The 26,417-nt window shown below is 29.8% G+C and overlaps 1 protein-coding gene and 1 pseudogene across 1 annotated transcript; one reads left to right on the top strand and one right to left on the bottom strand.

Annotated features, from left to right (window-relative positions):
* Positions 1-7,491: 7,491 nt before the first annotated feature.
* LOC129299537 (transcription initiation factor IIF subunit beta) lies at positions 7,492-10,962 on the bottom strand. The gene is made up of 6 exons (XM_054938017.1): positions 10,637-10,962; positions 9,987-10,095; positions 8,822-8,952; positions 8,638-8,712; positions 8,315-8,464; positions 7,492-7,882 (listed from the first exon to the last, which is right to left on the bottom strand). Exons 1-6 carry the CDS (start codon positions 10,835-10,837, stop codon positions 7,757-7,759), a joined length of 792 nt encoding a protein of 263 aa, XP_054793992.1. The 5' UTR covers positions 10,838-10,962; the 3' UTR covers positions 7,492-7,756.
* A 13,010-nt stretch (positions 10,963-23,972) lies between these two features.
* Positions 23,973-25,518, top strand: LOC129301762 (cysteine protease RD19A-like; annotated as a pseudogene).
* Positions 25,519-26,417: the final 899 nt, after the last annotated feature.

Below are 26,417 nucleotides of genomic sequence, written 5' to 3'. Positions count from 1 at the left end.
AACATCAAATTTTTTATATTTCAATCCTAACTTAGTAATAATATTTTTTGCTTCATAAAATGAAAAGAAAATTTTAGCCAATGGAAAGGCATTTACTAATAATTTCAGAATCATAGATAAAGCTTTGTTGCTTATACCATACAAACATTTAATATGCTACAATCTAATTAAGAATGATAATTTTGAATATTTATCATACCCATCATATAATTACTCTTGCCCATCTTACACCAATTTAAAAAAAATTGGTCTCTTCATTTATCCTCTGGTTTTGATTTTGTAATGAATCCTCAATTTGAATTGAAGTTTCATTTTCTTCTTGCACCCCAAAAGCATTACAAATTAATTTATGAATGTGATCACTAGCCTCATTGCCTTGTGCTCTATTTCCTACGTTAACTGGGCCAATGGAAGAAATTACTTTGAATTCACATTTTTCACCATGTAAAACCCAACATATATATCTAGGAGGAAATAGTTTAGCAATTAAATGGTTTCGAACCTCCTCTCAAATATTTCATTTTCTAAAATTACACTCAGGGTAGGGACAAATTATTTTGCCTTCCACGCCACTATTTGTAAAAGCAAAATTTAAAAGTCCTTCCAAACCATTCATATATTCTCTTGTGTTGTGAAGTTTAGATATTTAAGATTTATTCATTTTTGTATAAAATAAAACAATATTTACAATTTATTATATCTAAGCATAAAATTTCAACATATTTTTTTATTATTTAAATAAATATAAACAATGTAACTAAAAAAATCTCAACATGCATATCATGAATTTAAGCACAACAAATAAATTTAATTTAAACATTAATGTAACATATAACTTATTCTATGTAGAAAATAAAAACTTTTCGTAAAAAATTTAAACCCAATAAAATACAACTACATAAATTCATGTCATATTTCACCCTAAAAAATTAATTAACTTATCCTATTCATACATATCAAATCCATATTAAAAAAAACTAATAAATGTCATACATAATATTTTATATAATTAAAAAATGAAATAAAACATGAAATAAAAAATAAATTACCTCAAATGTGCAGTGAAATGCTAAATTTATAATGGCTTAGAGAATTTTTTAACTTCTGAAAATATATAATAAAACATATTAAATAAAAAAACATACATAAAATAAACAGAAAAAAAAGAAGGAAAGATATGGAGCATGCGTACCTGATCTTGCAGATCGTGCGAAAGTGAAAATTACATGAAGGAGGGGGTTTACATAACAGGAAACAGAGCCACAATCTATGACAAAACATGGTGAGCCATGATTTCTTAAACCGTGGCTCACTAAGCCACTTTTTTTTAAACAAAAAATCTGTGGCTTTAATTAATTTCTGAAGGGAACAAAATAGCGACAGTTTTTTTGTAAAAATTAACCACGGTTTAAGAAAAAATGTGGCAATTGTCTGTTGCTATTGCAATATTTTTTGTAGTATATAACTTTACACATCTGACAGTTAAAATGTTTGAATATTTGATGTAAAAAGTTGAAGTGATAACTGTAAATTATTTAAATATACCTAGAGAAATTCATATGAACTTCATTACAAGGAAATAACTATTTTAAGTTTTGGAGATAAAAAGGCTTAAAATCATAACAATTATTTTCATCATCTCCCATGTCATATATCTCTTGATTTCAAATGTACAACTATATTCTAGTTTTTATTTGGCTCATCTTCAACATAATAAATTTGTTGAGCCTCCAATGCTAAAATATATGGCTCATCATCCTCATGATCACTCGTGTGTATAATCAAGAAAAAATAATTAATGTGATCCCCAAAATGATCTCATGATGATTGGAAGTGTTAGCCCACTTGCATTTGAATAATGTTACTATGAATCTTCCTTAATAATTGAGTTCAATTATATCAATTAACTTTCCATAATAATCCATACCACCAAAGCACATACCACCATCACTGTTACTTGGATAACTTATTGGGCCAAAGTACCAAACACGCCACAATTTTGTGTTGTAAGCCCTTATTCACATTCAAGCGTACGAAATTTAAATCCACTTACATTATAAGTCGTAAATCTTCATGTAGAATCAAGGGGCCCAGCAGTAAGAAATTTTAAATCAATGGAGTATGAACCAAACAAATTGTTCTGTATCTAATAACATAAACATCTACTTAGTTGATATATGAAGTTAAAGAAAATTTAAATAAAACAACCCATATATAAACTTACTCTATAAGAAAATCAATCAACAAATTCTCTATGAACTTTCTTATCAACTTCAAGAGATGATCGAGTTCTATTTCGTAGTTGTCCTTTTACAACTCTTCGAAATTCCATGTATTAAAAATGACTTAATATTGTTTTCCAAAACAATAAACTCACTAAAAATAACATTATCATCAAATACTTACTCAATGAACAGATGTACTTCTCAACAATTTGTAAGCACGTGCCGATGTGCTCGTAATCTCTCTTCGAGACTATAATATTCAAAGCCACTCACATATTTTCCAACCGGAGGGAATGTAGTAGGAGCAAAAATACAGACAACGGGTTTGTCATCGACTCGATGAGGGCGATGGAAAACTGTCTCAACTCCATTTAAATATCTAGAACAAATAATAATATTTCTTCACCCATATAACCTTCTGGCCAAGCTTTATTTTGAACATATGATTTAAATTTTTTCAATAACCTACAAACAATTTATAACTTTAATATAAATGTATAGTTGTATTCTGGAGAGAAACATATTTTTTAGATATAAAAAAAACATATTTTCCACTTACCTCTCTATAGGATACATCCATCGATATTACATAAGACCTCCAAGTTTGACTTCTTTAATAGGGTACACAATTAAATGGACCCTGATAGTGAAGAAAAAAGGTAAAAAAATTATTTCTAGATGGCATAAAGTGATGACAACTCAGCTTTGAAGCTCATCAAGATCACTCACATTCGCAACCTTTTCATACAATTTTCTCAAAAATAAACACAAAGTCAATCAGCACAGTTGATACTTCTTTTGAAAGAGTATTTTTCATTGCTAATGGAAGCAATTACTGCATCAAAACATACGAGTCGTGACTTTTTAGCCTCCCAATCTTCTATTGTCTCGAATCAACATATCTAGAAATGTTACTCAAATATCCATATAGAACAATGATATTTTTTAATGTCTTAGGAAAGACATTTTTATTAGACTTGCTCAATGTAAACTTAGCTAGATGAAATTTTTCATTATCATCTAGCCATATGGCCTAATGCCCATTTCTTTCAAATATTTTTGTGCTTGTAAACGATCTTTTAATTTACTAGACTCATTCAATAATGTGAAAAGGATATTATTACAAACATTCTTTTCAATATGTATCACATCAAGACAATGGTGAAGGGTGTTATTTGACCAATAAGGTAAATCAAAAAATATAATTAATATTTTGTATAATAATATCTTATGCATGCTCATTTTTTAATTGATGATTTTAGCCATGAAAAAAATATTTTAAAAGCAATGGGGGAAAAGTGAAAAAAAAATCAAAATATGATTCGTACAAAAACAATCAAGATAGTACTAAATCAGTGGAAGAATTGAAGAATGTTGTGTCTGATGGTGTCTCTAGAGAAGATTGGGCAATAATTGTTGATTGCTATGCAAATCCTAACACAAAAGTAAGATTTCATCTTGAAATAATTTTTTCTCAAAATAAAATTCATTTATTAATAATAACTATCTTTTATAGATAATGTCACGTAAAAATACTGTAAGTAGAGGTCATTTGAAGATTCACGAGTGAAACTCTCAATTTCGCGAGCAGAAGGAGTTATATCATTTTTTTAATTTATCATGTTAAATATTTTTATATATTTTTTATTCAATAACAAAGATATTTTTTTATAGAAAGAAGAAGATGGACCAAAAGTGAACTTTGTGGAGCTTTATGAAGAAACTCATTTAAATAAAGGAGGAAATTATTCCAATAAAGAAACAGCTGCAGTTATTATAAGATAATAATTATTTGTTTAAAAATTAAGTTAACAATTCAAAATTTTTCTAATTTCTATTTTTTTAATTAGGAAAAACTCAAAGAATATGAAAGTCAACATTCATCAAATTCTAGTGTTGATAATGATTTTTTAGTACAAACTTTAGGCCCAAATCACTATGGACGTGCGAAGGGATTAGGATTAGGTCAAACAATGACACAAGTATTCGGACGTTCTCGTTTAAGTTAAGGTAGATCAGGCCTTTTTATAGAAAATGAAATTGATCAAATGAGAGGAAGGATGTTATAAGTGAAAGAGCAAAAGAAGAGATTGCAAGAAGAGTTGGCTCTAGAAAAAGAAATGATGGCTCTGGGGGGGGAGAGAGAGAGAGAGAGAGAGAGAGGATGGCTCTGAAAAGAGAAAGTAAAAGAGAAAGGGAGAAATAATTTCTAACCATCCAAAAGGAAATGGAAGAAAGATTCATGCGGTCGATGAAAGAAATAAAATGGAAAATACAACATTTTAATTTAATAAATACGCTCAACTTATTTTATTTATACTTTTTTCATCCTATATTTTCTAATGCTATATATTTGTTCTTATTTGCAGGATTTAACTTCCAATGCTAGTCCAGACAGTATAACAAATATGAATTTGAATAATTCTTCAGGCTTTTTTCATGGATGATTTTTATGCTTCAAATTATTATTTGTAATGGACTAATGAATATTTATTTCTTTTGTTTCCTTTATGTATAACTTTGTTAAAATTTTGATGAACAATTTCATATCAAGTTGTTTTTTAGTTAATAATATTTTCCTTATGGGTTGATAGCTTATCAATAATATATAAATTATTTCTATTAACATTAACAACATAACTTTCATTAACTTAAACTTAAGTTTTATTTAAAAAAAATTCATTAGAAATATAATATATTTATTATTATTCCTTCTATTAAAAAATGTAAGGCATTTTTTGAGGAGTTGGATGTTCAAAAATATAAGTCATTTTTAGTCTTTTGAGGTATAATTATTGTCCCTTTTTTTAAAGTATTCCTATTGATAATGACTTTATATTTATTATTGGGTGTTTAATAAGAGTAAATATGAAAAGATAGGATTAGTTAAAAAGTAGGTAACTACTTTATTAGGGATGAAATTTGATTAAAAATGCTTCATATTTTTGAACGAAGAGAGTATTATATAAATAGTTTTTGGTTAAAATTAATACTATAAATTTTATTAACTTAAATTTTATTTAATAATAAATTTTCATAATAAAATATAGTTAATTATATAATAATTATGTTATTAGAATAATTTATTCACAATCATTAATAGAAATATGTCATTTTTATTGTTATACAGTATAAAATAAAATTTTTTATTAAATTATTAAGACAAATAATTTAATTTTAAAAAAATTAATTAATGGGTTAAAATTAATACTATAAATTTTATTTACTTAAATTTACAATTAAATTGCATAACAATAGTTAATTATGTAATAATTTTGTTGTTAGGACAATTGAATTATTCTCAATCATTAATAAAAGTATATCATTTTGTTGGTAAAAAATAAAGCAATTAAATTTAATTATTTTTAGAAATTAATAAAAGGATGTCCTTTTTATTAAAATAATAGCATAATGCTAGTGGATCTAAGACAATTTTTGTACAAAAATGTGGCTCCAAGCCACGCTTTTGTGGCTGACTGCTGGAGCCAAGCCACGTTTTTTTACTAGAAACGTGGCTTGGTTTTTATTAGAATAATGCCATCAGCCATGTTTTTGGATAAAAATGTGATTGATTAAGCTACGTTTTTAAATAAACGTGACTTAATCTTAGTTTTTATATATATTGACCCACCTCTGCCTTCATTTGCTGCTTTTCTTTTCATTTCTTTCTATCTCTTCTCGAGCTCTCTCCTCCGGCATCATTTTTTCATATAAGTTCTTTACAATTTCTTTCCTTTTCTTCTTTTCTCATTTCTTATTCTATCCCTATTTTTTAGTCTATTCGTGTTTCTTATTTGTTCGTTTGTTTTAAAATTTCTAATTATAATTTTATTTTTGTTTTACAGGTTAGGAAATGTTTCATATTAATAGGATATTAAAATATTGACTAAAAATATTTTATAATTAGAAATAAAAATATCTATATAAATCAATAACAAAAATAATCTAAATAATTTGTATTAATAATCTGATGATAAAATAAATAAAACTTAATTATCAAAAATATTTTTAAAATTAAATTGTGTGAAATATTGTAGAAAAATAATAATATAATACAATAATTGGTAATATTTAAATAAATCAAAAGGTTTTGGAAATATTTAATTTTCTGAGAAAAATTTACTAAATTTTATTTATTAAAAGAAGCCAGTAGTCACGTTTTCTTGGAAAAACATGGCTTTAATATAATAATATGTAATATTTAAATTACTGGAAAAAATTTGCCAATTTTTTTTTTAAATATAAGTCAGTGGTCACGTTTTTTACAGAAACATAGCTTTGAGCCACGAAAAATGTGATTACAGATGAAGTCTAACAAGTTGTCAGGTGAAAAATATACACAGTTTCTACAGAAAGTGTAGTTTTGAGCCATGTTTTCATTTTCCTTAAAACTGTGGCTAAATTCTTTCCACGATTAATATAGCCATATTTTTTTACAGCCATTGGTGGGAAGCTTTGCCACATTTTGAAAACGTGGCTACTAAACAAATAAATCTGTGCTAAAATACTAGTTTGGTTGTAGTAATTGTAAAAAGTTAAAGTAATAATCATAAATTAATGATGAAATAATTATAAACAATTAGTGTCAAGCTTTTTAATAATGCATAATCAATTTAATTATTAAATATATGAAATTATAACTGTAAAAAATTGAAGGAATAATTATAAATTACTGATAAAAAATTATAAATTATTTAGTTGATATAATATATTTTTAATAAGAGCATTATTGTGATTTGATCTCAGTATACTCAAGTTTCATTTCAAGAGACTTGACTATAATTTTTAAATTTTATAAAACTCATTTATAAATAAATCTATTTCACAAAATCTATATATAACTTCTCCTCTTTTTGTTTGTCCGTTGTTATCCTTCACCCTCCTCCCCTTCTTGTTCTTCATTGCCTTCGAAGAAGGGATCGATACCCAGCAACCAGCAAACGATAATCGTAAACTCTCACCGAAGCCATAGATCATTCAAACCAGCATCAATTTAACAAAAAGAAGCAGAGTCATAAGAACGTTGGAGCCTCGGGAAGAAACGCATAATAGCGCATTAAAGAATAATCTTTTATATTGCCTCCTTTATCATAGACAACTTTTGTATCTTGATTTCTGTTTGTTTGATTCGCTTCTAACCAGGCCATTCATTCACTCCTAACCTGTATCATTCTCTTGATAGCAACACCTTGTATAACACTAAGAAATTGTCTCTGCCTTGAAATAGCCAGTTCGCACGAAAGTGCAACCAAGCAACAATTACCCGTAAAAAAATTTCGCTACCTTAAAATCCTTTTTAGAACGTATACAACTCACTTGCGCTGTTGCGCACCTTCTTCAAGTTCGAAAGAAGTTTAGGGGGAAAAAAATACATCGTAAGCTGAGTATACTAAAGATACATAATTTACCAGTTACTCGGATGACCCGATGACCCCATTCCCAAATATACTAAACATAAATGTGCTTACTCTTGACTTTATATTTTATTTTTGGATGGAGGGGTAGTTGGGGCACTTGGGAGCGAAGTATACTTATTCAGCACCTGTATCTTCTTCAACAACAGATTTCTTGTATTCGGGCTTCAGCTCATAAGTTCCTTGATTGGCACCCCTTTTATTGTAAATGCACAATTCGTTCAGGATCTCCTTCAAGAATTGCTGCAAAACAGAGCGGAAAATCCACGCCCCCAAATGTTAAAAAACGAAATCAAGTCAAACCGTTCAAGTATAAATTCAGAAATTAAATAATCCGTCTATTGATCCTAAAATCATGCTAAATACATGCAGATTTATGTAAATTTGACTTTGAAGCTCCAATACATGAATATTTAAGAACCATGTTGAATTGTGACCGAGGGCACATTCAAATGGTTGATCGTTGGATATTTGTGCATCCCAAATATCTTATACAACAAACAGATGCAATGCAGCTGATCAAATAATAAATTCAATCTTCAAATTTACCATATAACAACTTACAACACCGTAAATAATAAATTCTAGAGAAAGAACGTCAAGGCAAACCAAGTGTTTTTAACCCCACCCCTCGCCACAAAAAAAGGCCAGCAAAAAAAGAGCAGAAAGACATACAGCTGGTTGGTCAGTCTCTTGGACAAGCTGCTTCAAGGCCCAATTGGGCTGTCTTTCAAATAGCTTGAACATTATGTCCTCCAACTCTCCACGATCTCTTCTTGTTCTCTTTGTATCTGACTGTTTCACTGGTTGGGTCTTCTTCTTATCCTGCGATAGTTGAATTATAATAAATTGATAACACTTCATATGAACTCCTAATAATTAGCGTTAGTTTTCCATACCATGCACCCCAAATTTTATGCAATGCAAGAACCTGATCTAAAGCCAATTATCAGCATTTCATTCAACGTATAATTATAATGCCGTATAGAAAAGGGTACCTTTGAATTAGAAGAAACTAGACCAACCATTCCAGGCATGGGCCTCATTAGAACTCCACGATCATTATCAATAACCTAACAACAAAATCAAGCAAACAAGATAATCAATATTTTCCATCACACGTATATGCAATAAGCCAAAAACTACCTAAGGGGTAGTCAAATATTAATTAAGAAATATTACCTGTATTTGTCGATTTTTAATCATAGATTTGTTTGTCCTCTCACGACACAATTTGCCATACTCTTCAATATTTTCACCATGGGGCTTCATGTCAAATTTATGCTCCACTTTCCCTTCCATCGCAACCTTGCCTAACAAGAACCTACTGGCTGTTACCTTATTCAAGGTGCCAAGCCTAATTATGACAACTGATATAACTAAAAACACTTGTATGCAAGTCCTTTTCATCTATTTTAAATTATATAATTGTCCTAATAGTCAGTTCCTGATTATGATATTTTTTTCACATCATAATAAAAGTGTTTATGGCCCATAAAGTTTGAAGTTACGTTCACTTTGCTTTCTCGAAGTCTCTCAACAAAGCTGTTAAACCTTCAAATTAGACTTCTAACTACCACACAAAAGTTGCAAAATGTAACTTCAGTTTACTACAGCTATTATTAACATTGCACATGATCTAGAAGAGTCAAAACGAAAACCTTTTATGACAGTATCCTACCATGCTTGTTTACATCTTAGCCACACCAGACAAATGGAGCTACTGCTCCCTTCAACTGTAATGGATGGCTTTGTCCTGTATTGCTTAAACTAAATGAACTAACTCCCAAAGTACCAACACAGAATTATTTGAAATCTTCCAAATTCCATGTAGCCCCTCTCAACACAGATATCAAACTCCACACGTAACAATAACAAGCCTTATCCCACTAGCCTTATCAAACTCCACACGTAAAAGTAATAAATATTTCATCATTGCCACCCTCTCAATTTTAGGAGGAAAAAAAAAATATTCTTTTCAAAAATGGTAATTAAAAAAAAATATATAATCTGCAACATGGCAGGGCTAAGAATCAAGGTGAAATCAGAGCTTTGGTCTTTTAAAACAATCTACAACCAGGGTAGTATCTTTACTAAATAATCCTAACATCAATTGAGGGAAGTTATACACTGCTCTGTTAAAGAATCATCAGGCATGAAATGAAACATAATAAATATCATCATTCAAAGCTGTGACATGAGTTGATATCATATCATATCCAAGAGGTTAGATTTATGATATACATGAACAATGATGCAGCTCCAGTGGAGCAGGATTATAAAATTGCCACCAATGAATGAAAAGTTGAAACTATGTTTTGCAGCAAGCTGAAATCACAATTCTTACCTTGGTTTGACTCAGAGAATACACACATGGGAACAAAATCCTTAAACATATTTAAAGAATAAGTTTTTGGCATATTCACTGCATCGGTGCCAGCCATCTCCATTGTGAACTGACATAATCATGATACAAGTTAGAAAATGGACGAACATCTCACATCAATAATAAATCAACACTCTTACCCATCAGTTTTTTTTTCCCCGACGACAACTTACAAATATCAATAAGATAAGAATAGAAAACGGCTATTACGAGCTTTGAGTTCGCCATGTCTTCAAAATGTATATCTAACTGTATTTAAGCAACTAATAATCTTGAAAGTACTTATGGTTTGTGTGAAATTCAGAATAAGCATAGTTTACAGCTAAAACAATACACCACCATTTGAAATTACAAATTGTGCTCAAGTGCACAAAGTAGGGTTTTGAAAAAAGTTAGTGAGGATTGATAACAACTTCACAGGAAAATCCCAACTTTATAGGATGATTTACATCCTCATCAACGCATCTCTCCGATAAAGTCACCAAATCGCATCACTCTCTCCTGTCAACAAGAATATGAAAGCAAAGCGAGGCAAAACATAACAGAGCAGGGCAAAAATAGTGGTTGAAATAGCGCATAAAAGATAAAATTTGAAAAGAATTGAGAAGTACCTGGAGAGCGGAGGGATCGTCGGCATGAAGAGGATCAAGGGAGAGGACGACCTTGGCGAGAGGTTGAGCATGAGAGGGAGGATGATTCTGCCATGACTTGGCGACAACGAGAGGACACTTCATCAGCCAAACGGATCTCTCAGCCTTGGAAGTCTCCAAGTGATTGCCGCCACTGCCACTGTAATTGTGATCTTCTTCCATGTCGCTCCCACGACTCGGAGCTCTCTGTATTCCCCCTCGTCTCTGGTTTTTCTCCCCCGCTCCGACCTGTTGTTGGAAGTAAAAACTAGAAAGAGAAACGGTAACCCAGTCGAACTCTGCTACACATCTAGACCCCAGTCACCGGTCAATTATATTGATGCTGAGTTTCATTTACAAGTCACAATCTACATTTTTTAGATTTTTTATTTTTTATTTTTATTAAAATTGCGTATGCGTAGTTTTTTATTTTCAAGCATATATATTTAAATCTATACTTTTTTAGTTAAATTATATTCCGATAGCTAAATTAATTTTATAATAAACTGGATCATATGAAGAAGTACATGACAATCATATTAAGAAGAGCGGCGACTGGTGATAGTCACGCAATTTAAGTTAAATAACATGGATCCAATTTAATAAGAAAATTAATATATCCTTCTTTCAGGTAACCAAATATCATTCATTAATAATATAGTTAGTTACTTTCAAACTAATTCTATTTTTTTATATTTATCACTATTAAATACCTTACAATTAATATAAAGTCATTAACAATATAGATACTTTAAAAAAAAGACAATAATTACACCTCAAAAGACTTTAAAATACTTTATATTTTTAAATATTTAATTTTTTAAAAGATATTTTATATTTTTAAATAGAGAATTATATTGTTTACATCACCAACGAGTCTTTTACTGGAAATTTTGAACATTTAAAACCAGACTGAAAGTGTCAGCTTTGGGTGTGAAATTTTCATTATTGGCTCACTTGAAAAGTTGAAATATTAGAAATATAAGTATAAATGTGTCAATATTTAATAATAACATTTTATATGTGCATGTCTATTTTCTATACGTGTGAACGAGAGATATATATGTAAATAAACACACGCGCGCAGACACAGTGAGAGACAGAGAGAGAGAGAGAGAGAGAGAGTTATTTGCAAAATTCATACACCTATCAGTTTTTCCGGAGGAACAGGCACCTATCGTATTGTTACTATTGAAATACTTGCTCTCATGTATAACTAATTCTTTGTTAATCATGAACTCATTGAACTAATAGCAAATTAGAGGGTTTATTATGAAAGATTAATGATCACTTTTGAGTATGTCTTTAAAAAGGCAAATAATTGTACTGGTTGATTGGCTTACAAGGTCTCTATCAATAATATGAGCATTTTAATTTTTTAAATCTCATCACTTGTTTGCACCTTTTGTGCACTAACATGACTTGAATTATTTATTTAACAAATAAAATATATATAATAGTAATCTAGCTAATATTTATATAATATTTCCTTCAATTTTATTTATAAGTCCGGTATAATTTTTTAGATAATATTTAAAAGATATTTTTAAAATTAATCTTTATGAGAAAAAAAATAACATAACATCACTTTTTAGATTTATTATATAAGAGTATATTTAAAATTCTACACACTAATTTCTTATACTTCATTTGCATTGATACTGATGATATTGGCATAAATAATTTATAAAGAGAACATGAAAAGTATTTAACATCTATATGATTAATTATAAAAATTATATTTAAAATCATTTTAAAAATAAAAGAATCATTTATGAAGCCTCTCCTTATACCAAGACCAAGATCCCATGTATAAATAGAGGCTTCATAGATGAGAGTCGGCTTCTCTCCCTTGAGGGAAGCCTCCTTTGCCTCTCATTTTGAGGCAAAGAAAAATCTAAAATTTGAATGGTTTAAATTTAATAGTTTTATTTTTCTATTTTTATTTATATTTTTAAAACAAAAAATATATAAAAATTCTTAATAAATATACCTATCAATATAATAGTCCAAATTTAATGTAGATGATCTAAATTTAATATAAAAAATTTAAATTAACTTTTTAGATATATTATAGACAGTGCAAATATATTCTGAACAGAACTGTAAATTTATTAAAAAAATTTAATATTAAATTTAAACTACCTATATTAAATTTAAACTGTCATATTGATAAGTACATTTATTAAAAAATTATAATTTTTATATATTTTTTATTTTAAAAATAAAAATATTAAATATTAAATATGGACCATCCAAATTAAATTTAAAAGATCAAAATTAAGCCTCTACCTCGAGAGGCAAAGGAGGCTTTTCTCAAAGGAGAGAAGTCAAGTCCTCATAGATGGGAGGAGTTCAAGGTGTGCACACATTCATGAAACACTTTGGAATATATTTAGGAGGTAAAAATTCTGACACATAATAAATGAGCCGAATAGATCTAAGGGTCAAAAGATAAAAATACCTTAAATTTTTTTATGAGAAACATATTGTATTTGAATTTTTTTGTGAAGCAATATTATCCTAAAACTTTTAAAAGAGTGCAATTTCACCGTATCATTAGTAAAGCTGATAATTTGGATGAGGCAAGCTTATCAAATAAGCCCAAACTTCTTAAATAGCCTAATTGATTAAGCTCTAGCTTAACCTCTTCAGGCTTCGAGCTAACCCAAATACCTGAATTATCAATTTTTTTATTTGTAAATCAATTTTAATTTAGTTTTAAATTTAAAATTTTTTTATTTTATAAAAAATATAAAATATAATTTTTGGAATTCTTAAATGATGTAGAAGACTAAAAAAATTTAAAAAAAAATTTGTGGGTCTTAAAATTTAAAAATTAATGTTTAAATACATTAAAAATATTATTTTGAGATATTTTAAAGATTAAAAATAATAAAAACATGATAAATTAAAATTTTTTAATTTTTTTAAAAAATATATAATACTATACTCAAATAAATGATATTTTAATATAAAGTAATATAAAACTTAAAAAATTCATTAATATTTAATATATTTGTTTAAAAATGAACTTTTTGTACTTAGGTATTTGAGTTAAGTCCAAACCTGATTGAGCTTGGCCTGAATTTTTTTGAGCCCAAATAGGCTCGACCATTAAAAAAATAATTTTATCAAGCTCAGCCCTAAATTTATTCAGGCTTATTCGGGTTTGACTCAAATTACTAGCACTAGCTGTTAGAATGACTGTTTGTTGACTGTTACTTTTGACCTTATTTGCCAAGTGACTGTAACATCCCATTTTTTACTCCTAAAATTTAAATAATATTAAGATATGATTTATTAAGTAAATTAATGTTTAAAGTCACTTAATTTATGCTGTGTGAGGTATAAAGGCACACATGATTGTGGTTTAATGAAGTGGAATAAGAAATCGGAGAAAATATTAATCAAGATAAATTAACTTTAAATATATTCTTAAAGTATTAAATTATTATTTTACAAAGAAGTACAAAATTACAAGTAGTAAATTTTTACGAGCATTGAATTTGAATTTAATTGAATGATTTCGTGATAGTTAACATTCATTATGTAATTATTTAAGTATAAATAATTTATTGAAAAATTTTTAAATTTTTAAAATTTAAGTCATTATAAAAATAATCAAAGAGGATTTTGAAAGGTAAAAATACTAGATTATAAAAGTGAAAAAAGTAAAAAAAGGGAAGGAATTAATCCTTTAGTCCTTCAACTTTTAATTTACATGTAATTAAGTCTCTCAATTATGACTCGTCAGAACTTAATCCATCAATTATGACTCATTGTAACTCAATTCTTCAACTTTTGATTCACTTATAACTAGTCCTGATTTTTCATTTGTTTAAAAAAACTATCCTTATCAAATTAAAGGGATAAAAGAAATGCTCATATATTGCTCTAAATTACCCTCCTCTTGCTTTATGATTTGGGATCTAAACTAACATGAAAAAGGAGAAATAACAAAAGTTGAGGGACTGGATCATATGTGAATCAAAATTGAGGGATTGAGTCATAAGTGAGTTATAGTTAAGAAATTGAGTTGCAACAAGTCATAATTCAGGGATTAAATTATAAATGAGTTAAAAGTTAAAGAACTAAACGATTAATTTTTAAAAAATTAAATGAAATATTAGAAAAGAATAGAAAAATAGAAAGAAAGGAGTTAAAAAAATGAGAGGAGGCATGTCAATCACATGGTAGGTCTCATTAATGGTTTAATAAACCCCTCCTCTCTTCCATTTGAATTCACTTTGGAGTCCCTTCCAAAGGCATTTAAAAATTTACTACAATCAATATTCATTCCAATTCTATGGAAGCTTTTTCACTTATTCAGTGTAATATCTCTGATAATCACCCTTTTTCAAGAACTACCAAGAGAGTCAGAGATTTTGTTATGAAAGATTGGATCATTACCTTCGATCACATGTTCAAGGAAGCAAACAAATACACTAACATGCTTGCTCACCAGGCCTCTCAAGAAAATTTAGATATTGTTATTTTTAATCATCCACCTTCAAGCTATAGATTCCTCATGGAATCTGACATGACTTGATTTCTGTTTCTTTTTGTAGGGATCTTCTGTGGCCTTATATTAAAAAAGAAGGAAAAGTGCTTGTGGCAGTATTCTATTGAACACTAATGTGATATGGTTACAGGGCTTCAGTTGAAAATTAGATGGTGTTTTAGCTATCATTGCAGAGATTTATAAGATTTACAAAGGTCTAGAGCTTTGTTAGAGAAAAGGGTTTAGGACCATGAAAGTCTTTTGTGGTTGTGCATGTGCTATCTCAACAATCACAAGAAGCAACCATAATTATCACCTTTTCTTGGATATCATTAAAGCTGCGAGGCATTTATTGAATAGACAATAAATTATTAATTTTAATTTTATTTAGAAGGAGCATAATAGTATGGCTGGCTATCTTGCTAATTTGCTTATAGTTTAAATTCTGACTTCTTATTATTTGACTTGCCACCATATAAGTAGTTGCTCTTATGTGGTTTTCTAGTTAGGTCTATGTTTGGTGTCTTTTCTTATATTTATAGGCTTGTCATCTCTTTGTTTTTTAGCATTCGTATGAATGAAGTTATCCAATTCTGTTGAAAAAATATTTAGAAGGAAATAGAGCGAGGGTTGCTCAAGTGACGGTGAGAGGAATCTGGCAATCTTGACTCTATAATAGAATATTTTGAATATGATTTTAAACTTTTCAATATTATGTAAGTGTTTTAAATTTTTTTCTTAATTACCTATCATCTTCTGGTTTTGATTTATTAATAGGAAAAATTTAGCGTTTGATAGATTTTGAATTTTTTGGTGTTTTTATTGACTATTTGGATCTTAATGGAACTAATGATATAAAAATGAGAATTTCTATGATTTGGATTTGCCCAAATAGTTTATACAAGGAATTGAAGTTAGAGTTTAGTGAGAAAATTTAAATTTATGATTGTAAGTGAAAGTATTAAAGAAAACAAAGTTAGGTATGCCATAAAGATAAAGCTTGAAAGTAGGGCTGTGAAATTAAATCTCCATAATCAAAGACAAGGGAAAGAAGGATGTGATCGATCCCCACCCAGGTAAGGATCGAAAGTCACTTGACTTCACCAAGGGAAGGGGTTTGAGAATCAACTAACCAATAAGGCATTAGTAAAGAGACAGAGGAAAAGAGGTTGAATTAGTGAGGAATATCTAAAAAATATAGCAAAAATTTTGTGGGCCTCCAATAGGGGCATATTATGCGACACAAAAAATTAATAGTTTATTTTGGTTGAATGGAGGTTATATTGATGATTAAATGAATTGGTTTTGAGGTTTGTGATTGAATGTGAATTTTAGTGATTTTTATAGGAATTTTGATATTAATGATGACTCAAGGAAATTATTGTTATTTAATAGCTCTAATGAGTGAAACGAGATTTATATTTAACCAAAATATAAACCAAATAACCAATTCAATCACATATAAGGAGCCATATTCATGAGCATGCAAAAGAGGGCATATATAAAATAACCATGTTCTACTTACTCAAACATGCAAACACAAATATGAATATGGATGTGATCGCCTTATACCTACTGATATGTACTATTAACCAAGACCATGCATTATCAATATAAATAGGGCTAGGTCGTGTGATTGACGTAGCCTAAGCTCTTTAATCATGAAGGGTAATTCAACCAAGAGCAACCTTACTCATTCTTAGACCATAGCTCCCCTGTCCTTTAACTAATAAGATGTCTTAAAAGGGACTCCATACCATTTAAAATGACCTCCTTCATTAATCATTCTTAAATGCACAATAATTAAACGAAACATTAAAACTACGAATCAACCTTAGTTAAAGTTATTTTAACAATTGACTTTGGAAACATTAAAAACAATAAGATTTTAAAATTTATTTAAAATTGAGCAATAAAATATAAACACTTGAAAATACCTAAAATCAGAGTAGAAAATATTGTGAAAATATTGTATAAGGAAAGAGCATTTGGAAACAAGTCAAAGAAGGACAAAATAAACATTCTGAGGATTCTGGTACATTCGTCATGGCTAAATGCACGTCCACTATGGCTTGGGCATAATCACTCACTGCAGCTAATAGCTAGTTCCACTGTGGCCAACAAGATGCTTTGCCAAACAACACATAATTCTAAAACTCCTAAAGTACCTAATTAACTACTTGGACCTCCAATTAAGATAATCTAAGGGTCTATGCACAAGTAATAAAAATATCTATTTAATGGTTCTAGATTTATCAACATCAAATGAAGATCTTGAAAATTTGGTGTCAAAACAAGTGTTTATGTTACAAGCACCAAGATCAAGTTTCTCCCCTCTTATGCTATTATCATCCATGTATAAATCACACCATATATCATGACAATGATTAAAATATCTTTTCTTGGTAGGCCTTCCTCATTAAACATGATAGCCACACCTCAAAATGTCCAAGTCTAACAATAACAGCCATATACAAATGATAAATAGTTAACATATAGTAACATCTTGAATTTTAATCTGAAAACTAATTACTAATTAAGGATAAATTAGTAGATTAACTAGTTTAATCATGGTTTTGAATCATAAATTGACATTTTGGGTCCTTAGTAGTTGTATAATCAAAATTTAATAGAAGCAGAGCTAATCGAGATCAAGTAAAAGAGTTAGAGTGACAAATATCTCACTGTGCCATGTACCATGGCATGTCACAATGTGCCACAACGTAGGGATCAAAAATTTAACTTTAAATTAAAGGGTCAGCTTATGATTTTGAGAGGAGAAAAAGGAAAAGAATGAAAAAAAAGGGAGGAAGAAGTTTGCTCTGTTAAGGCATAAGATCTCGGGCAATTGAAAGTTGATTTCAACTTGTTGTTTACCGAGTAAGCTTTACACTTTATTCCTTTTCTATTTACCATACTTTCTTTTAGTTTGAGATATTTTAGAAATTGTGTTCTAAGATAGGGAGGGGTTTTTATAGGGACCAGTAAAGTTGAATTGAGAATTTATGACTAATTTAATAGTTGATGACAGAGTTTTAAGGCTTTGGTTCAATTTTAGCCTCAAAAGGAAATGTTTAAATTGTGAAAAATCTTGTATTGAGGTTAATGGGGTTAGTAAAAGTGGTAGGGAGTTTTTGAAAGGTGGATAGGATTTAAAATTACCTAATGGAAGAGATTAAAAGCTTAAGGTAGTTTAATTATATTAATAAATACTTATGTTCAATTTGGAATTGACATATATTGCTAATCTTGTATATTGATATAGCTTACGAGTATTTTGAGCAGTTGATAATGCAAAGGATGAAAAGTACGATGGGTAACCCTTAACTATCTAGAGGGTTGGAATAACTAGATAATTTATACTACTTATTAACTTATTTAACTATTTATAAGTAAATTGTAAAAGTAAATATAGTAAACATTTGTATAATTTAGAACTTGTAAAGTGGGGAAAGAAAATGATTTTGAGAAACTAATATGCATTTATTAATTGTGTTGTTAACTAAGTGTTGATTGATAAGAAATATGAATATGATAAATTGTGTGAACTATATCATGTGCGAAAACTATAATCACGATAATGAAGGTAGGAGTTCACTTTAAGTGGAGTAGTATCTGAAATCTATATGGTCGAACTAACATCATGAGACATTCGATATAGCAACATGTGATGGACTGTTACCATAGAACATTTGGGTAGTCATGACATGGTTATGAACTCCTTAATACCCAAAAAGGTATGGCACTGGAATATACATCACTTGATTAATATACATAATAGGGGGAGTTCATAGTCCAAAAATGGAATAGAACATCTTTGGTTAGGTAGTTCTCTTAAGGTGAGCTCAAATCAACTTATTTGGGGTTAGTCCAATGAAGCCTATGAATTCGGTTTGAGGTAGATATGGAGGTTCAGATGGATAGTATCATCATGCACGTGATATTGGATATATATATATATATATATATTAACATGTGGTTTATATTCATGTTTTATGTACTTGTTTATGCTTTTATCTGTTAATAGATAGTTTGAATTATTTTGATTACTGGGACTCTATCTCACCTCATGGTTACTATTTTACAAGTTCAAAAGCGAATAGGAGTAAGGGAAAAGATTCAAGCCAAGAGTAGTGAGACTACTATCGTATGGCTTTATTTTATATTTTGTAATGAATATATATAAAGTTTACACTTATATGCTATCTAATAGAAAAACATGCATTTTGAGTGCATTTGTATAAGAGGATCTGTGTAATATTTTAGCCCTAAGATTGATATTTGTGATAAATGTGGTTAGAGGGATGAGATATTAGTACAAATACATGTTTATATATTTTGATTAGATGAGATGTATTGAATGAGGCCAAGGTAATTGATTGTGTATAAATACAATGTGGCCCTATTTATGAGAAATCAGGGCATTTGAGCAACTAAATGTGAATTGAAATGCATGTTTGATGACATAATTGTTTCATCAAGTGTGTAATAGTCAATTAGATATGGTTGAGGCATTAATTGTGGTTAATGACATATGGTTATGATTTGGGGCACTTGGATGCGAGAAAATAGTATTAAGTAACCATTTGGCATTTACGCGTCTCACTTTCAAATGAAATATTATATTAAAATGAAACTATGTCATTAGTTAGATTATCGAATAAGCTACGTATTGACACTTGAATCACTCCAATTAGACATCATTTGTGGAAATGACACATGTCAGAAGTTTATCCCTAACAAGTTATCATTTGCTATCACGTGTGCCATGACGTATGTCACAGAGTGAGAACTTACTTCTCTATACCATATGCCATAGCATATAGTGCACAAGTAGCGTCATATGTGCCATTTTGAACAAAAAAATTTTTTGCCCTTATTTTTTTTTATTGGATATGATTTTATGATCTTTCTTGCTTCCATATTGCTTATATACTTATAATTTTATGAGTTTAAATATATTTTTGAAGGGTACTTGAGATTGCAAATGTTTTTAAAGTTTTATTTTTCTATATTTTATCCTTCTTTATTTATGGTAAGCTTAGGGGTTTAATTACTCTTAATTATCTATGTGTGATTGTTTGTGGTGATTAAATGGTAATGTCAAGGTAGATATTACATATATTACAATAAATCTCTAAGTTGGAAAAATATGCATTTAGTTACATTACAAGAAGACTAGATACTTTACAATAACAAGCTCTAATTCTTGACCTCAAAGGCTTCTCCTTTTCCTTTGGCCTTGACATCCCCTGAAAATATGTTAACAGATGGGAGTGAGATTATACAATCTCAATAACTAAGGCACATAAATTCAAGTACATTAAAGCATGTCAAATATAAGCATGTAAGGCAAGAAAGCACAATTAACAATCTTTCAATATCTAGTATATATCATAAAACTATTAATCATTAATCATAAGGCGTATAATGCAATGATGATAATTATCTATGGTCATATGCATTCCATCTTTATCTTTATCTTTATATCTTTTGACTAAATTTATGAGTTATCAAATCATACCCACTCTCCAATTATCAGGGGATCGCTCAATTAAGGTAACCATCCCTATTCTCAAATTATGCATTTTCTCTTCTCAAATATGAGGGGTATCATAATTGCCATAACCTACACCATCCCTCATAGGAAATCGATGATTCCACTCACATATGTCATCCTTAAGGAATAATAGACATAAATGTATTGTAATCAAATATGCCAATCACCATGCACAAATTGATCATTATTACACCACATGGATTTTCTATAATGCCCTTACTCACTTGAGTACACTATCACATATCCATGATCATGCAATATGCTCATGTTACTTAATGATATATCATAATTGCAATTTTAATTAACCTATCTTATAATCAAGCACATACTATTAAGCCAAAAATAAATAACCAATATTTAAATTTCATACCAATATCATGTCCATGTTCATTGCCATATCATCAATATATACTTTAATAATATATACTTTAATAACTTTATTCATGCATAATATCAGCTTATCAAGACATGTATTTATACTCAATTCTTAAAATTGTGCTATAAACATTCAATCACTTAATCACATATACACATCCTTATAAGCATGCTCATTAATTCACATGCCATAATCAATACTTATTAAGATTCAATAATCACAATGTCATCATCACATCATGCTTAATAACCATACAACCCAAACCAAATCAATCATCCTATTTTATCACCAACAAACTTATAGCCGCATATCACATAATGCTCAATAATCATTAACCACATACTTGTATATCCATATCATCATTTTCATCATAACCAATAATATACAACTCATAATTACAAACAATAATTATCTACAAAAATTTAATTCTTAGTTACCTTCACCTTTGGGTTACCACTTCGAAAGGATAATTTGGATTGAAAAGGAGCTTCCCAACAAGCCTAAAGAGCTCTAAAGCTATCAATCTACAATTAATAATTAACAGACATCATTAATGACAATTAACCTTAATAACATTTAAGGTATTGAACCCTAATTAAGCATGGGTAAGCACAAACAACCCTAAAACTCACTTTCAATAACTTATTTAACATTAATTAAACTTAATAAATACTGCTAGCTAACCTCGTTAGCTTAATCTAACCCAAAACAACTTCAGGGTTTCATATTTAAGCACCTTTTATGATAAATATCATTAAAACAAAATAAATAACGCTTATTTAATATCAAACAAACCTTATAATTTGGACCCAAGGTTACCTTAGTGATTAAAAGCCCAAAAACTTGCTCAATATATACCCTTCATGAAACCCTAGTTGAGCTATTCAAAATCGCCTCAACCCTCTTAAAATATCACCTTGTAGTTTTGTTTTATGATAGAAAATTTAAATATGAGAATGTGCCATCCACTATGGCCAATAGCATAGTTTTGTTAACTCAATTTCAAAAATTTATATTTAATTCTACATATCTCTAAAAATTGTGAATTAGGAATCCATAAAAAGCTTGATGTGTTTATTTTTAATGCAAAAAAAGTACTCGAAAATATTATCATTTTTTCTTTGAAAATTTTTGATTACAAAGGCAGTTCATTTCTTTTTTTCTTTTTATCTTGTTACAAGCCCTAATTGATTATAAAATCATTTTTCAATGTATATAAATATTCTTAAACTCTCTTAAAATATCATTAACTTAATTAACTCAAAGAGAAAAGAATTAGGATGTTATGCCATCTCTTATTCATCAAAAATGCTAATGCATAGCTCTCATTAGACTCCACACTACTACTTCCACAAGAGACAATGGTGCATGGCTATCTAAATATATATCGGACTCCACACCAAATCCTTTTTCGACGAAGGTGATTCACATTATGTGCCAAACAACAATTTTGTCTAGGTGGTGGCAAATTCATCTAAATTGCTATTACATACAATCTCCTCTGCCATTACTACAAACATATTATTATGCTCAAAATCACAATTATGCTCAACAATTAAAAGATGATTTCAAAACACATGCTTGAGTTTCACAAACTATTTAGGTGAAATGTCATACATCAATTTCTATACAAATACACATTCCAATCAAGCCCTATTTTACATAAAATTTCAAAAGCATAACACTTTTTTCACACAAAATATACAATTTATTAGTTTCACTGATCTCACAAACATACCATACAAGCCTAGAGAAAGGATAGTTCCTAAGATATCTCAATCCTTGGTTTTACCAAGCCAAGATTATCCAAATTAATCCAGTTAAGCTTTCAACACACTCAATATGGCCAATATGAGGTCAATCTACAACCAACATAATTATAACTATCAATCACTATTTATCAACAATTTTTTCAACTCAAAATCTCAATCCCAAACTCATTGTGGTTACTAGCTACAGTTAAACTCATTTCTCAATTTTATTAGTTTTGTTAGACTCTTATTATTCTAATAAGCAGTATCAAACTCTCATCCCAACATTAATTCACTTGTTTAGCTTTAGAATTTACTTTAAACCCATCATTAGAGTCCTAACTTATCATAAATACGTAACCCAAACCTTTATATTTTTTCAACAATTTTATTTAGCTTTTCTTTGATTTTTTTAGGCCAAAATTTATTTAGTTAAATGGCAACATTTACTACTCTCACTATCTTAAAATTAGCACTTTATAATACAGGGCTCATCCAAAATCAAAGACCGTACACGTGGCATATAGAATCATCCAGCCTGATGTTAAAAGAATTAAACAAGTCCAATTAGTTTTATTTAGAACAATGGATTCAATCCTAGAAATGATCCAAAAATTATCAACCCTTTTTCCAAACATAACTTCAAAAACATGTAGTAGGGAAGAGGAATGTGAGGAAATGATTGCCGTGATTTGAAGCTCCAAATCTCTGCAAAATGTCACCCAAGTATTACCGCAGAGCCATAAGCTTCCCTTTTCGTTCCCTTTTGTCTTCTCCTTTTGTTTTTTAGGGCTGGTTTGTGCATTTTAAATTTTTAGTATATCTTGGCTCGTCGTAAGTTGGCCTTGAAGACATTAAAGCGATAGTTGCGCTCCTCCCTGGCAGTGTAGGCCTTGCCGAACTTCACCTTAAAGTTAGAAAAGTGGCGCCAGGCATTGAGCAAGTGACCTTTGCAGTCTAAAATGACTTGACAGATTAGAAAGTTATTGCCTTCGTTGATGAACTTGGCCGTCACCACTGATATAAATACAAGGGAAAAGAGGACAAGACCCAAGAATGAACGGCGGGCCATTAGAAGTAATGGAAATTTGATATTTACCCTCTGCTATTGGGTTTAACTCTGCTAAATGGCGAGTCGGCGAGCGAATAAAGTTACCTCCAAGAAGGTGGCCACTGGCACGAACTCGTATCAATAGGGGGCCAACGCATCGTTCTCTATTACTAGGTAAGTTGAACAAGAGCTTTGAGCAGTTTAGCGCTGCATACATTGGATAAATGGAGAATTGGGGGAGGGAAAGAAACCAAACTAAAGATATTATCACCTTTTGAGTTTGGACGGAGAGAGAAAAATGAGAGAAGAGAAAGTAGACAAAAATCACGATGACAATAATAATTGTATATTTAGAAAATATCATGTCATTGTTCCATTAAATAAATTGATGAAAAACTCATTAAAATCAAAACCATCAAAATAGTTTGAAATAAAACTAACTAAAAATTATATTTTTCTATTTAAACATCAAAATTGATAGTTTCTTAAAATAAAACCATCAAAATAGTTTGGTGATCAGGGCGTGTGTGGATCATTTAGCACCACAAGAGCACTAGACGAGGTTCATTTTGTAAGCACTGGAGAGCTAGCGAGCCTTGGTGAATGACAGCTCGTAGATTACAACTACGAGGTTCATATATTCTTTCGCCTCTCCTGGATATTGGCCTTGCCTTTTCCACTTGCTTTGCTATATCTATTCTTTGAATTTTTTTTTAAATAGCTTCAAAAGTTCAAAATTCAAATTGTATATTTTGAGTATGTTTATAATGCTTTGTTTTTTCGCTAAGACAGATAGATACTTGTTGAAGATTGTAGTTGTATACATATGGTGATCGAAGAAATATTGTATTTTTTCTACTAAGGCAAGTCGCACGATTAGGTCGTGATCATAGTCTGTATGATGCATTGAAGATGTGATTAATTGAATTGGTGTATTTATTTATTTATTTATTTATTTTTGATAAGTTGAATTCTAAGTTTTGTAGGAAGGCATTACAAAAGACGACTGTCATGTTAAAAGGCAGAAATATTGAACTAACATCTGCAATCATCTTAGTGTGATCTAAAACAATATAGCGCAAGCGACTCAGGCTGCAATGGCGAGTTGATAACTATTGCATTTGAGTACACACTTAAGGTAGGTGGACTGGAACGAGAGGAGAACTATCCTCATACTAGATCAGATCGTGGACCCTGCAAGTTTGGTAAAAGCAAAATTGCTGCTTCTGTTTGTAATGTCAGTGTAGTTTCCACTGATGAAGATCAAATTGCTGTAAATCTGGTGAAGAACGGTCCTCTTACAGCAACTCATTCTGACAATGAGAATAAGGTCCAAGGAGACTTGGAAAAAGTGTGACTTTGCTTTGCTTGGCACAGTTGGTATCAATGCAGTTTTTATGCAAACAAATATTGGTGGCATTTCATGCCCATTCATCTGCATAAAACATTTAGATCATGGGGGTCTTCTAGTATGATATGCCTCTGGTGGCTATGATCCCATTCGGTTTAAGGAAAAACCTTACTCGATAATAAAGAATTCATGGGGGCACAATTGGGGAGAGGATGGATATTACAAGATTTACAGAGGTCGAATTATATGTGGGGTAGAATCGTTGGTTTAAACCTTAATTGCATTGCATACTGATGGTAAATAATTTTAAGGGTGCTTTGTTACGGTTTTCTATTACTAGGCTAGTGAAGCTTATGTATATAATTAGTTCTGTAATAGGTGCATTGTTGGATCTATCATGCTACTTACTCTGCATGCATATCACTGCTACAGATTGCTATCTATTCTTGATTACACATCTGCTATAACTCTGTCTGCTTGGTACTCCTACTGTAGATTGCTATATATAGTAGTGTCAAGTGATAAAATACGTTCTTAACATCATGGGCTATCAAGCTGTACTTCCTTACAATTACAATTTAATAATTTACACAGCATACCACTAGACATTTGGTTCAACAAATAAAAGGGTTACATTAACTTAACTAGAGTTTTTGAATTTGAGTCCTCAAAATATTACAATGTAGATGATAAAGTTCACATCCAAAAGGGTCCTATCTTGGATCAATTTAGATTAATCTAGGCCCTCGTTAAATTCCTTGCCTCAAAGTGAGGTAGGTTTAGGATATCGAATATTCCATGCAAAGGAAAAAAATAGTTTATATATTGTACTATTATAAAATACCGTGGCAACTTGAGGGCATAAGAATTAGCCAAAGGGATTAGGAAAGAATTAGGAGAGCCAGTACATATTGATGGTTAAGTTGTAGGGCAAAAGTTTAGTAACTTGTTCAACTTACATTAATTTTTGGATAAGAGCACAAATTCTTATGGTTTTAGGAGGAATTAGCTGTGATTATGAATTTGGTATGTTCGGTCTTGGTCTACTTATGATCAAGTAGAAGATCAAGAATTACAAGTGGTTTATGGAGAGATTTTTAAGGGTCTATATGTATTAGCAATGTGTATTTTGCTGTCACAATTCCAATGCGGCCAGTTCATTTCAAGAGG

This window comes from Prosopis cineraria, unplaced genomic scaffold, assembly GCF_029017545.1.
Source record: "Prosopis cineraria cultivar Desert tree isolate PC_DT_omini unplaced genomic scaffold, ASM2901754v1 PC2, whole genome shotgun sequence".
NCBI lineage: Eukaryota > Viridiplantae > Streptophyta > Magnoliopsida > Fabales > Fabaceae > Prosopis > Prosopis cineraria.
This window is presented reverse-complemented; position numbering and strand designations above follow the sequence as displayed.

What these genes read in the sequence shown, in the direction of transcription:
- LOC129299537 (XM_054938017.1), bottom strand. Translation starts at nt 10,837, where the DNA reads ATGGAAGAAGATCACAATTACAGTGGCAGTGGCGGCAATCACTTGGAG. An exon ending in TTAAAAATCGACAAATACAG is followed by an intron (nt 8,713 to 8,821) that starts GTAATATTTCTT and finishes TTTTGTTGTTAG; the next exon opens with GTTATTGATAATGATCGTGG. An exon ending in AAGAGACTGACCAACCAGCT is followed by an intron (nt 7,883 to 8,314) that starts GTATGTCTTTCT and finishes TCTGTTTTGCAG; the next exon opens with CAATTCTTGAAGGAGATCCT.